Raw genomic sequence first — 12,864 nt, forward strand, 5'->3', positions numbered from 1 at the left:
CCCTAAGAGACCCTAAATGTCTTCTAGGTTAAAGGAGTATCTGTTCCCCACTTTGAGAGAAAGTCAAAAGGTTCATAAAAGATATGGCCATGCATACACAAGTCTTGGGTTGCTCCCCCAGAGGAACAATAGGGCAGTGCTTGTGTCCTTCCAAAATTCATAAATTGAAATTTAACTCCCAGTGTGATGGTATTAGGAGGTATTAGGATAGGGTTTTTGGGAGGTGATTAGGTCATGAAATTGGAGCCTTCATGAATGGGATTAGTGCCCTTATAAAATGCACACTGAAGAGCTCCCTCACCCCTTCCACCATGTGAGGACACAGCAATAACACAGCCATCTATGAACCCAAAAGCAAGCCTTCACCAGATACTGAATCTAGCAGGGCCTTGATCTTGGACTTCTAGCCCCTAGAACTATGAGAGATAAATTTCCATTGTTTAAGCCCCCCAGTCCGTGGTATTTCTGTTACGGCAACCAGAACAGGCTAAGTCAGACTGGATTAGTCCCATACATGTGCCCAAGACGCCCCCAGGATGTTCAGTGTGATAAGGGAGGGCAGCTTGAGAGCCGGGGCTGGGGGCCTGGGACTGCTTGGCTTCCTAGACCCTTCAGGTTGTAATTCCTTCTTTCATTGAAGAGAAAACAGCTCCTCATAGCTAAGGCCCCTTCCATCAGGGGGCTTGGGTAGTATCCTGAGGTAGCATGCTTCTGCATGGTGACCCACTTAGCTTCCCCTTTCCCCCTCCAGTCTCCTCTGGGTCCAGGCCACAGCCTTCGTACCCTCTAATCCTCCATACAGGAAAACCAAGTGACCACAAGGAGACATGCTCATGGACACGAACGGGCAGCCCTGACTTTTCACCATAATGAGTTTTTGGAAACAGCCCCACAGAGGGTCATTCTAAGGAGAATCGTATTTTTGCCACAGTAACCGCATTTAATTGGAGGTTGTGTTCTTGAACAAAGCCTGGGGTCAAATAAATCAAGAGCATAACCAACAACTTGTCACAAAAATAAAGATAGAGTAACCATAACCCCTATAATAACTTCAAATAGTGAAACTGCGCTCCAGCTCCATAAATGTCCTCAAAAGGCCTTTAAAGGGAATGGGGGCTCATCCTGCACGCGCTGGATGACGAGACGGTAGGCAGCCTGCTCAGCGGCGGTATTACACCTACCTGTCATATTCGAGAGAGATTTTTTTCAGAAACTGGTGCTGTTTTGAGATTTACTTACTGACGGAAAGTGAGACATTCTCAAAGGCACCAAGTCTCTTGGTTCTTCTCTGACGTGCGTGGAGGGCTTTCAGTCTGTTCCAAGGTGCCCGGGACAGGCTACCACAGCCTGAGCCCGGAGCAGTGACAGATTCCCCGTCTCCACAGCCCTGGCAAAACCCAGAGCAACACATCTGCTGTCTTAGCTTGGTGGGCAGTAAGAGGGGCGTGATTTTGATGGTTTTGATGATCTCCTACAAGTCCAGTCTTTTGTTGCTGGACAGGCCTGTCCCTGTGTGCGTGCCACAAGCCCACACAGCTGCAACGCCAATGTATCAGCCAGGTCGGGCAGGAGAGGCACCTGCAGTTCTGCCCCCCTTGGAGAGGGAGGGAGACCAGGAGGAGAGAGACCACGACTGCACTGGGGCCAGGGAGAAAATGGGCTGCCCATCAGGATGCTGGAGAGCTGGGAAGATAAGACAAAGAAACCATAAGCAGTGAGCTAAAAAACCTCAGGGCGGGGGCGCCTGGGTGGCACAGTCGTTAAGCGTCTGCCTTCGGCTCAGGGTGTGATCTCGGCGTTCTGGGATCGAGTCCCACATCAGGCTCCTCCACTGTGAGCCTGCTTCTTCCTGTCCCACCCCCGCTGCTTGTGTTCCCTCTCTCGCTGGCTGTCTCTATCTCTGTCAAATAAGTAAATAAAATCTTTAAAAAAAACAAAAACAAAAACCTCAGGGCGGAGAACGGTAGACCTGAGGGGTGGCCAATGAGTATGTGTTTGAATCTTGTGGAGTCACGGAATCGATGCCGGGAAAGACTGAGCCTGGCGGACAGACACTGCAGAAACTGTTAGACGGATGTCTCCCCCGAGCTGGACATCGATGTTGCAACACGACTGTCTACCTGCTTGTAATTCCCTGACAGCCTATAACACATGACTCTGAACTTCTTACCCCATGTTGAGGCAGCTTCCTATATAGTAAATAAATTTCGCTGTGATCACTGACTACTAGATCAGGGCTGGTGATTTGAAAACTAAAACACAATAGGAAATAAACCAATGGTGCTGAAGAGTTAGTTGAAGAAGAATGCCCCACCCCATCTGCAAGTAGAAGCTCCCTCAGATAAGAAATGGACATGATGCACAGAAAGGAGAATGAAAACATGAACACCCAAACAAATTAGACCACAAAAAATGTCTATAAAACTGACATCATGGGTATACTATGAGGGTGAAGAGTGAAGGGCATGCCACAGGCATGGCATGACCAAGCTTAGGGGCTGTGTCTGTGTCAGCAACTGGCCCGCGGCCCTGCAGACGGGCAGGCCCTTTGAATAATCCCGTTGCCAAAAGTCAAAAGCCTTAACTGAACACACAGAATCCATCAGGAGGAGATCAGACCCGCCCCAAACAGCAATTAGTGAGAGGCTGAGACTGCTGGAAAGGAGGACAAAAGTGGATCCATGAGGAATGAAATCCGAACGTCAAGAACCATTCCTCAAACTGGCTCAGCAAACTCCACACGTCTTCAGGGGCAGATGCTGAAAGTCTCCCCTGTGATCAGCCACTTTCATTTCCTATGGCAAGTTTTCTATTCTGTGGACCAAGACACAGGCACCCCCACACCCTTGTATCTGGAAGTCTGAGAACTCCACGTTTCTTATGCCGAGAGCACAAGGCAGATGATGTCTTGGCAGTCTTGGGTTACACCTCAGGCCCTTCTTAATCTTTCCCAAAAAAATTCTATTTCCTTTTATCTAGATCAAGCTTATCAATGCACGCAACTTTGATTTGATTCTATTCTAATGATACAAGCACCTAAAAACCTCAGAAGCAGTCCAACGAAGAAACAGAATCCTAAATGTCATCAGGCATCTGCCACATTGATGATTTCCTCGTTCCCCCAAATTCACAGTTTCCATGTAATACAAGTGTCCTGTTTGAACTCCCAGTTGCTCTGGAGTGGCTGGGGATTACTACAGCCTTACCAGAAGCCTCTCTACACAAAGCCCTGGGGTTCTAGCTTTACTAGCTCTCATTATGGCTTTCAAGGACATGGCCTCTCCAGCAGGTGAGGCTGGTTCGGGAGCTCACTGTTTCTGCTCCTGAGCTGAGCTGAGCTCTCAGGTCTATTCAAATATTAATAGGAGGCATGTGGCGTTGGAAGTGCTGTGGCTTGGTTTTGCTTGACTTGCTCAAGATCTCCTGCCACACACTCCATCCCCCTCTACCCACCACATGTGACTCTGGTGGGAATGCCAGTTAGTCGGCTGCTTCCGGCCAACGTGCGTGGGCTCCGAAAATGGACATATGGTCCAAGCTAGCCAATGAGAGCTTTTCCCTGCAGTTTTAGGTTAGAATAAAGGGAGATCAAAGCTGTCTCTTTTCACAGAGATCCCAAGCTGGGCAGGTGTAAGCCTGAAGCTGTCTATAGCTGTCCTCTCCCACTCCTGCCCCCTATTTTCTTGCCCCCTCCCAAGAGGAGGCGGCCATCGGATGAATCCGACGTCACAGACACAGTGAAGAAAAGAGATGGAGACCTTGCCTGGCAGAACTGTCTTGGACTCGGGATCAGCTGTCTAACACAGCACATCTCTTTTGCTTAACCCAGCTGGAGGTGGTTTCCATCACTTGCAGATAAGAGTCCTGACGAATCTGGCCTCTGTTATCAGACATAACTGTGTATGGATGCTGTCTGCACCAGTTACCAGCTGCCTGACCTTGGGCAAGTGATTTAACTTATTCGGCCCTCAGTTTACACAGCTGAAAGAGGGGATGATATACCAGTCACCACTTACACAGAAAAGTTTATGACCAAATGAAATAAGCACAGGTACAACAGCCCATTAATAACGTCTAAAGGTCAGACCTTCTCTCTCCTCCTCAAAGTAAGTACTTCTTCATAATTTGGTACCCCAGCACCCACTCAGCTCCCAGCTTTATTAACAGTGTGAAAATGCCCTAAGAAATAGTCCTTGTAAACTTCTGGGCTTGCTGGGCCTCATCCCATACAACTCACATCCTTAAAGACAACTTCAAGGTATTACACTCTTCACTGGATAAAAAACCTAACATTTTAACTGAGAACACCCTGCTTTAGCTGAATTGACTCATTATTTTTAGGGAAGAGGTGAACCCTGCTTGAAAAGGGATCACTGTTTTAATGTAACATCACAAAGCACATCTTGAAACAAATATGCAGCTTAGTGGTTGTGACTGCCCCATCAATCCACTCCTGTAATTCCATGTGCACCTTTGAGGAGAGGCGATCCTGATTTCTGCCTCACTGACTAATGCAGCCCCGGAATTCCAAGGGCATGCGTGAGTGTCAGAAAGGAAATAAATCTGGGGTAATACACCTGGAGTCTCTAGCCAGTCACGGTTGGAGCTGGAGAGAGAGACAGACAGACATACTTCACCGGCAGAACGGATGCCGCAGAGGACCGCTCCCCAGAGAACACGCAGTGGATTTGGCAAGGCCTCCTTACTCCTCAAACAGCAGAGCCCCGATCCCGTAAGACTCTGAAACTGGCCACAGATCATACTGGAAAGGTACTGTATGATGAAGACCCTCTGAGAATTTGAGGTAGTTCTGTTTAAAAGCAGAGGTGGGCAACAATGAGCCGAGAAGGTCCCGACAACCCGAAAACCTATCGACTTGCCCCTTTGGCTTGATTTCCGATTTTCAGTCTCTCCAGGCTGCTCCTCTGACCCAACACCTGCTGCCCAAGCACATTACCACACAAAGCACGCATTCTGCCTGGATTCTCCCAGCTGGCAGGCTGCGAGGGGGTGGGGCGCAGCAGGTGGGGCTTTGAAAGCCAGAACTTTCCTGCCACCTGCATCGATAGGGCCAGAAGAGTGTCTCTGCGATGCTGTCAGAATGCCTAGCACAAGGAGCAGAGAGCAGCCATACGCATTTGCTACTTTATGGCACGATGTCATCTGCAGGCTCCAGCTGCCCCCAAGCATCCTGACCTGCAGAGAGAATCATGCCAGATAAGGAGTCTCGCACAATGTCAGTACAGTGTCAGTGCCTGCCCGACAGGCTGAAAAACACAATCAAACATGCTTGTTTAAAGCTGCTTTTATTCTCACCAAGCCAACACGTGCACATGGTCAAAAAGGTCCACTGGTGCTGTAAGTCATAACAACAACAAAAGAGCAGGCCTCTGCTCCACCCCGCGCACCCCCAATTTCTGCTTCCTTGGGAGGGTCCTCTTCACCTCTTGCAGCCGTTTCTTCCCGTGTTTCTTTTCTCCCGTGTTTCTAAACAACAGCCTTACCTAATGACTACTTCATTTTTTAAAATTTTAAGCATCATATCGTAACTTCTCTGTATGGAACCTGAGCTTTTAGCTCTCAAATCATCCTCCCTCTATATGCCCTTCCCCAACCCCTAATCATTACATCATCATTTTTATGTCAATGTAGAGTGTTTGGGTTTTTTTCATTTTAACTTTGCTTGCTGCCAAGCTGCATAGTGCATTACAATTCAATTTCTTGAACTTTTCCTTTTTTCTGGAGTTAATAACTGCCGTGCTTTGGTTTTTCTTAGTTTTTTAAGAACCTCAACTTCTTAGGAGAACTACAAACTTCTTCTTAGCCACAGTCAAACACATCAGATAACTAATTCACCACTTGCTTTTACTTTTTCCTCCTTTGGAGGTATCCTTCCCGGAGTACTCTGTCCTCCTCCAGTCTACACTGGATGCTTTCTAAGCTTGATGCGCCGTGGCTCTTCACCATCTCTGGGGCATTTCCTGGTGTCTGTCACCATTTTGGCTGAACACAGCCTCTTCCAGCGGTTTCCTAAGAATGAACGCATAGAAGGTTACGATTTTTAAACCTGGCATTTCTGAGTCAATATTCTAACATTATACTCAAAGGACAGTTCATCTAGGAATGAAATTCTAAACGGAAATCCTTTTTTCCTCCGGCATTTTGAGGGCCTTGTTTCATGGCATTTGAAGGCAATGCTGCTGGGATCCAGTGTTGCTGCTGAGAGATACAATGCCACGCTGATCCTTCATCTCTCACATGCTCTGTGTGTGTGTGTGTGTGTGTGTGTGTGTGTGTGTGTGTGTTTTACTTTTAAACTTTGAGAAGCTTCCCTTTTTCTCTGACAGTCTACAATGTCATGATGTTTGTCTTTGTGTGGGTGCCTTCTTCGTTCATCTATCGTATTGGATCTTTGGTTACAGGTCTTCTCATTATTGATAACACGTATTTAATTCCTAGGCATTTGTGTGTTTTGACAATTCTCTCCCCTCGTTGTTTTAATGTTCTTTTTACAGGACTCCTGTGAGTTGGATAATGAGCCCAACTAGATGACCTTCTACATTTCTTTTCTCCGCTTTTCTCATTTTATCTTGCAGTTTATTGAAGCTATTATTTTGGCCATCATTAACTTCAAAAACCTCTTTCTTTTTTGGCTTTTCAAAGCTGTTTTGAATAATATCCTCTTCTTCTTTAATGGAAGCAACATCTTATCTCTAAGGTAAGATAAAATTTCTTCAAAGTTTTCTGTTTTCTGTGGCCTCTATTTCTACTTGGTTCCTTTTTTGATTCTTCTTGTCTCTTTCGTAACAGAGGCTTCCCTTGAGCATCTGATGATCCCTCACTGATTTTTCATATATGAAGAAGTAAACAGCTCTATACACATGGGGGGGGGTGCTTGTCAGCTTGTGGGACCCCCCAGGAAACTGGGTAAAAACCCTCAACTATCAATATCGGTGGGTCTTCTCTCTCGAGACGATCCATTTCCACAAAGAAGACTCTTGCCATTTTGGTGGTGATGATGTGGACACAGTAATTACATCTGTCTACCAGCATTGAGGACTCAGAATGAGGGGAGGCCATGAGGCTCTTATTCAGTATGCCGACTTGCCCTTAGCCCTCTCCCTCTTGATGACAACACCTCACTTCTAACTTCAGTCGTGCATTGTGTCCAGGAGTTGGGAGTTGGTCACGTTCAGTTTCTCCACAGAGAACCTATGGTCTTTTAGGGTACTGGGGAGGAGCGGCAGCCTGGTACATGGGGCACAGGAGGGGTCCGGGACCTTACTGTTCCTTATTAGACTTCCAGTCAACCCTCCAGTTTTCAGCTCCACTCTATAACCCAGGCCTTGAAAGTACTTGATGCCTCCACTTCCTCAGCTATTTAGGAACTCTCTGGCACAAGCTGGCTTCTTCTTGCTGTCCATTCCCTGAACCACAGGCACAGCACAACACAAGACGCTGAAACCCAAGCCAACCAATCATCTATTCACTCTCCATGGTCCACCAACCTGCTGACATCTCTCATCCGCTGCTGCTCTTTATGTTGTCATGATTTTATAATTTTCATTTTCTTTTTATAAAAACACATTTTAAGGATGGTCATTATAAAAACAACAACAATAAGCAACAGAAAATAACAAGTGTTGGCAAGGAGAAACCGGAATCCCTGTGTGCTGTTGGTGGGAATGCAAACCAGTGTAGCTACTGTGGAAAACAGTATGGAGGGCTCTCAAAAAAATAAAAATAGAGCTACCCTATAATCCAGCAATTCCACTTCTGGATATAAACCCCAAAGAACTGAAAACAAGGACTTGAACACGTATTTGGACACCCATGTTCATAGCAGCATTATTCACAACAGACAAAAGGGGGAAGCAAGCCAAGTGTCTATTAACATAAGACAAAATGTGGTACATACATAGAATGGAATAGCATTTAGCCTTAAAAAGGAAGGAAATTCTGACACATGACACAGTGAATGAACCCTGAAGACATAATGCTGAATGAAATAAGCCAGGCACAAAAGAACAGATACAGTTTGGGTCCACTTTTTAGGAGGTACCCAGAGTAGTCAAATTCATGGAGACAGAAGACAGAATGGTGCTCGCTGGGGGTAGGAGGAGGGGGGTGTGGAATTACTGTTAATGGATAGAGTTTCAGTTTCGTAAGGTGAAAAAAGTTTGGGAAAACGGGCGGTGGTGACGGTTGCACAACATGCACTTAATGCCCCTGAACTGGACACTGAAGCATGGCCAACTTCACGCTACGTATGTTTTACACACACACAAACACACACACACACACACACACACACAATCAATGCATTTTTTCCTGATTTATTTCTGAATTGTTTTGTTTCAAATATCTGTAAGTTCTTCCCTTTGCCAAACACTACATTGCCTGTAACACGATGGTCTTAAGTATTAAAATCAAGAAATAAAAGTTTGAAAAAATGTAATTCAGACCAAAGTCACTTCTCTATTTAAAAATTTTCCAATGGCTTTTCATTGCACTAAGAATAAAATCCAATTACCATGGCTCACAAAGCCCTGCGAGACCTGGTCCCTGCCTGTGTCTGCCCACTGCGCTCCTGCCGCAGAGGCTTTCTCTCTGGGCCAGGAAATAGGATGAACATGGCAGGTTCTCCACCCAGGAGTGGCTCCCGGTCAGCAGGATGACATGTACACTCAGTGCCACAAAAGAGGCTTGCGTGGAGGACTGTGGGAGCGTGGTGGAGAGGGAGGAGCTCTGTGGCTGTATTGCTGCTGGCTGAGCAGGAATCCCCGGCCACCTCCCAGGACAGCTCTCTGGCCCAAAGGAGCTGGGCTTAGAGACTGAGAGGGCTGGGTTCCCAAGAAGCAGCCTTTCAACCTTGACTAGAAACAAGATGGCTCTGGCCTTCTGGCAGCCCTCTCCCCGCTCGCCCCCCCCTCCTCGCAGGGACCCCATGCTGGGATGGGCCGGGAGAGGTGACTCCCGACCCAGGAGGATCCCAGGCCAGGGCGGTGCAAGCGGAGCCTCGCAGAGCGCTGGGGCCCCTCTCTTCTCTGATTCTCTCTCCATACACAGTTCCACTTTAACCAGAGCGGCTCTCCTTAGCCACTTCTGCTTGATCTGTCCTGCAGTGATGTTCTTGCACAAGCCACTGTTCAGGGGATTTTAGGGCAGGGCCACAGGGGACACGGGAAAGAGAGAAGAAACAATTGCCAAGACCCTCAAATGAGGTGCTCTTGTGAGCAAACATGTGGTGCTTCTCTGGGTGCTTGTTGGTGGCGTGTCGGGGGCAGAGGAATACCAAAGGGGTTTGAGTCCTGGTTCAAAATACACATTTAAAGCACATTTAGACTTCCCAGTCCAAGCCACTGAAATTTCTTTTCTGAAGAAGCATCTGGAAAAAAATGGAGGGAAAAGCTGCCCAGTTATTTAGTAAAAACAAAACTCAAGCTTTCCTTCCCGCCCTCCTGCCAATGTCCCTTTCAACTACGTGATCCTCAGGGATCCATGGGGACTGGGGCCCAGCTGAGCAGGCACCAAGCATGTTCACCCCCAGAGGAGGCCAGCCCCACAAATGGCAGCTACAGTCACTGACTGGAAGGCTAGGATACCTTGTACTCTCCAGAGCCTATGAACAGGGTCAGGGGAAGCTGCTTTGGCCTGACCAACCCCTGGCTGGTGGAGGGGGATTCAAAGCCAGTCCCTTCCCAGACTACTTTAAGAGAAACTCAAGGGTTTCCTGTGCTGGGAGCTATGCAGCCCAGATAGGCCTTGTCCCCCAATCCCTGGGACATCCTTCATTGAAGAAGCATGATGAACAGGCCATCTACAGAAAGCCTGGGCATCTGCTCTCCTTTTCTCATACAGAACTGGAAGACATGAAAAAGGGGCCACCATTAGATAAAAGCTCTTGTTACTACTCTGGGTCAAGGAGTCTGTAGGCAGCGCTGGCCCCCACCTCAGTGTCAGTAACTTCTAGAAGCCACCCAGCTCAGAGAATCCAGGTGCAGCCCGAGCAGCTGTTAAAAATGGGTGGATGTGCTGGCAGGCACCGGCGTCGCCCTAGTAAGGCCTTGACCGAATGAAACCCGTCAGCTACAGTCACCTCCAGGCCTGAGGGGAAGAGATAAGAATGCGTGGTGTCGGTCCCATGGGCAGTGGCGGGAAGTGGCAAGGAGAAGCAATTTCTAGGGAAGAATGTGCCAATGGGATGCTTTGGGGGAAAGCAGACTGTTGGGAACAGTCCTGGGGGCTCCTGAGAAACGGCCTGGTTCATACTTTCTGTTGTTTATTTAGGAAGATCGTCCTCAGGTTGAGTCTGGGAAGGATCCGTAAACTTGCCACATCCCTAGAAAGTCCACGTTAGCCTAGAAAAGCTTAGCTCCTTCGACTGCCATCACTCACCTTCTCAGGGAGCCCCCTGGGAATTCCTACAATACGCCCAGCCCCACCACCGACACTGGTGCCCACCGCAGCCTGAATGAGTTGGGGGTTCTAGCCCCGGAGGCGGAGGGGAGCCAGGCCAGTCTGCAGCCCAGAGGGATGGGGCGTGCCTGGGGCCCAAATCTCCCCGCCCTCAGCAAGCCGCAGGACGCAAGCGTGAGAGTACTGTTTATTCCAAAGCTGTTTTCTGTGTTGAGAGCCTCACAACTGGGTCCAGGGCCAGGGTCCCATTTCCAAGGTTGGTATTTTTTCCTTCCTATTTCTGGACCAGGAGAAGTGGAAAAAACCAATGCTGCTTTGGCCCTTAGCTTCTTTTGAACTGATTTTGCTGCCCCTGGCAGGGTCGGCCAGCAGGGTGCAAGCCACAAACGCAGGCCCTGGCAGAGAGAATTCTCGGCTCTGACCGTCCAGCTGGGTCATCTGAGGGGAAGACCCATGGAACAAAGAGAAGCCTGCCCTGCGTGACTCACCAAGGCCTGCTCTAAGGCAAAGACCCCCAACAGCACTTAGGACTCAGGGCTCAGGCCACTGGTGCTCCTGACCCCTGGCCACAAGAGGGCCTAGTTCTCTAAACATACCTGCAGATTGGATACTGGGGACAGAGCTCCATGTTGAAGTCGGTAGTACTTACTTATAAGCCCAGAAAATATCCCAAAGTCAGAGCTAAATGCCAATACTACCAATTCTCAGTTCTCTCTCCATTGCAAAAGGAGATAACTGTAGTTTTATTTCTATTTGTCTATAGGATGTGTCCTACATCAGCCTTTTCCTCCTAGTTTTGTCCTTTCAAAAATGCTCACCATACACTGTTAGGTGAACAGGATAGATACCCTAGAAATGTGCACGCTAGTGGAACCAAGCAAGGAGCAAATCCAGGACGCTCCACCCTTCCCCTCTCTGTCACCAGCACCACTCCCTCCCTCTGGAGAAAGCCTCTTCAACTATGCAGCCCCCTCTCACGTCCCCCACCTCCCAACATCCTGCACTTACGCTATTATCTAAAGTGACTACATTTTTAAAACCAGCAGACACTTATTCGATCACCGTACAGACCGTTTAAAATCAGGCCTGTCTCAGAAAATCTGGGGCAACTCATCCCCATTACATCACCTTTTCTATTTCTTCCTGTTCTCCAGCAAGCACAGTGGCCGTACTTTCCATAAAATCAGGACACATTATCTGACAAGAGATTTATGGGCGGCCTCCAGGTGTGAGAAGGAGTCAGTGTTCTAAGAGTTTCAACATCAAAATATTGGAACTCCAAGGATATTTGGACGACTTTACTGGAAAAAATGAGACGATTTTCAGTCAGAACGGCTCACAACAATCTGGGATGACAGCACCTATAGCACTAACACGGGTGACGCTTCTGTTTATTCCAGGCACATTTGGCACAGCCCCCTGTGAGACTTGGAGTTACTCAAGAGGGGGAACTAGACATTACGCCTCTTTCAAAGTTTTCTCCATGCCCCACATGGCCACTAAATCCACTACTGAGCGGATGGTTGACCAGTATCTCTTCTCTCCCAGCCCAAGGGTCATTTCAGAGACACCTTTCTTGGTGTCCCAAACAAGGTCATGCAGTTACGCTCTCAGGGCACTGTGTTCTTCCTTCGTGGTCTCATCACAGTTTGGAATTCATTCTATGTGTGGCTGCTCTCGACTGTCTCAGCACCAGCCTGCATCTGCCTATGGAAAGAACTATAGTGGTTTGGCTCACCAGTGAATCACCAGCTTGGCACCCTGCTTGGTACACAGTAGGTGGTCAATAGCTTTGTTTAAATTAATGACACGGTCTCTCTGGGAGGTCCCAGGACTCCGTATTTCTCCTTTGCATCGACATTCTCACTAGTAACTTGAATGAAGATGACAAGTCTGCTGAACTGAAGTTGGCATCAATGCCGTGGGGCGTAAGGTGTTAGCTCACAGAATCAACATTCTAAAGGAACAAAGGCCCAAATAAAAAGACATGAAAAGAGAACAAGTCACATGAAGGTTCTAAATCCTCAACTGGACAAAAATCAGAGGTGGGGGCAGCTCACGTGTAAAGGCAGCTGGGCAAGAATCTCCTATCGAAATATTATTCGCTCTCAAGCCGTCTTATCACAGCACAACGGGAGGAGGCCGTCCCGTTCGGTCTGACCACCGCTGACAGAATGCTTCCAGGTACACGTGCCACACGTTAATGGGATATTGATGAAGGGGCCGACGGCTCTGCGAGGTGATCACAGCCCAGGTGGCACCCTGCAAGTGCTCAACAGATACTTATGGAAGGAATATAAAGATTAACTGATGGAAGTAGGTATCAGTAACCTGAAATAAAACACACCAAAAGAACGGCGTATCTGTCTTTAATACACGGAGAACTCTTGTATAAAAGACTCTGCTGTGTCGCTTCAGAAGACAGAACAGGGATGTATGGGTCCA

General features: G+C 48.0%; 1 protein-coding gene across 1 annotated transcript in view; it reads right to left on the minus strand.

Annotated features, from left to right (window-relative positions):
- Positions 1 to 5,298: 5,298 nt before the first annotated feature.
- Positions 5,299 to 12,864, minus strand: part of LOC121100408 (myosin light chain kinase, smooth muscle-like) — a 37,885-nt gene continuing 30,319 nt past the window's right edge. The window contains exon 3 of the mRNA XM_040621335.1: positions 5,299 to 6,030. Within this exon, the coding sequence (XP_040477269.1) occupies positions 5,992 to 6,030 (39 nt within the window). The 3' untranslated portion in view covers positions 5,299 to 5,991. The remainder of the gene's footprint in view (positions 6,031 to 12,864) is intronic.

The sequence above is a fragment of the Ursus maritimus genome, unplaced genomic scaffold (genome assembly GCF_017311325.1).
Source record: "Ursus maritimus isolate PB19 unplaced genomic scaffold, ASM1731132v1 scaffold_4, whole genome shotgun sequence".
Taxonomy (NCBI): Eukaryota; Metazoa; Chordata; class Mammalia; order Carnivora; family Ursidae; genus Ursus; species Ursus maritimus.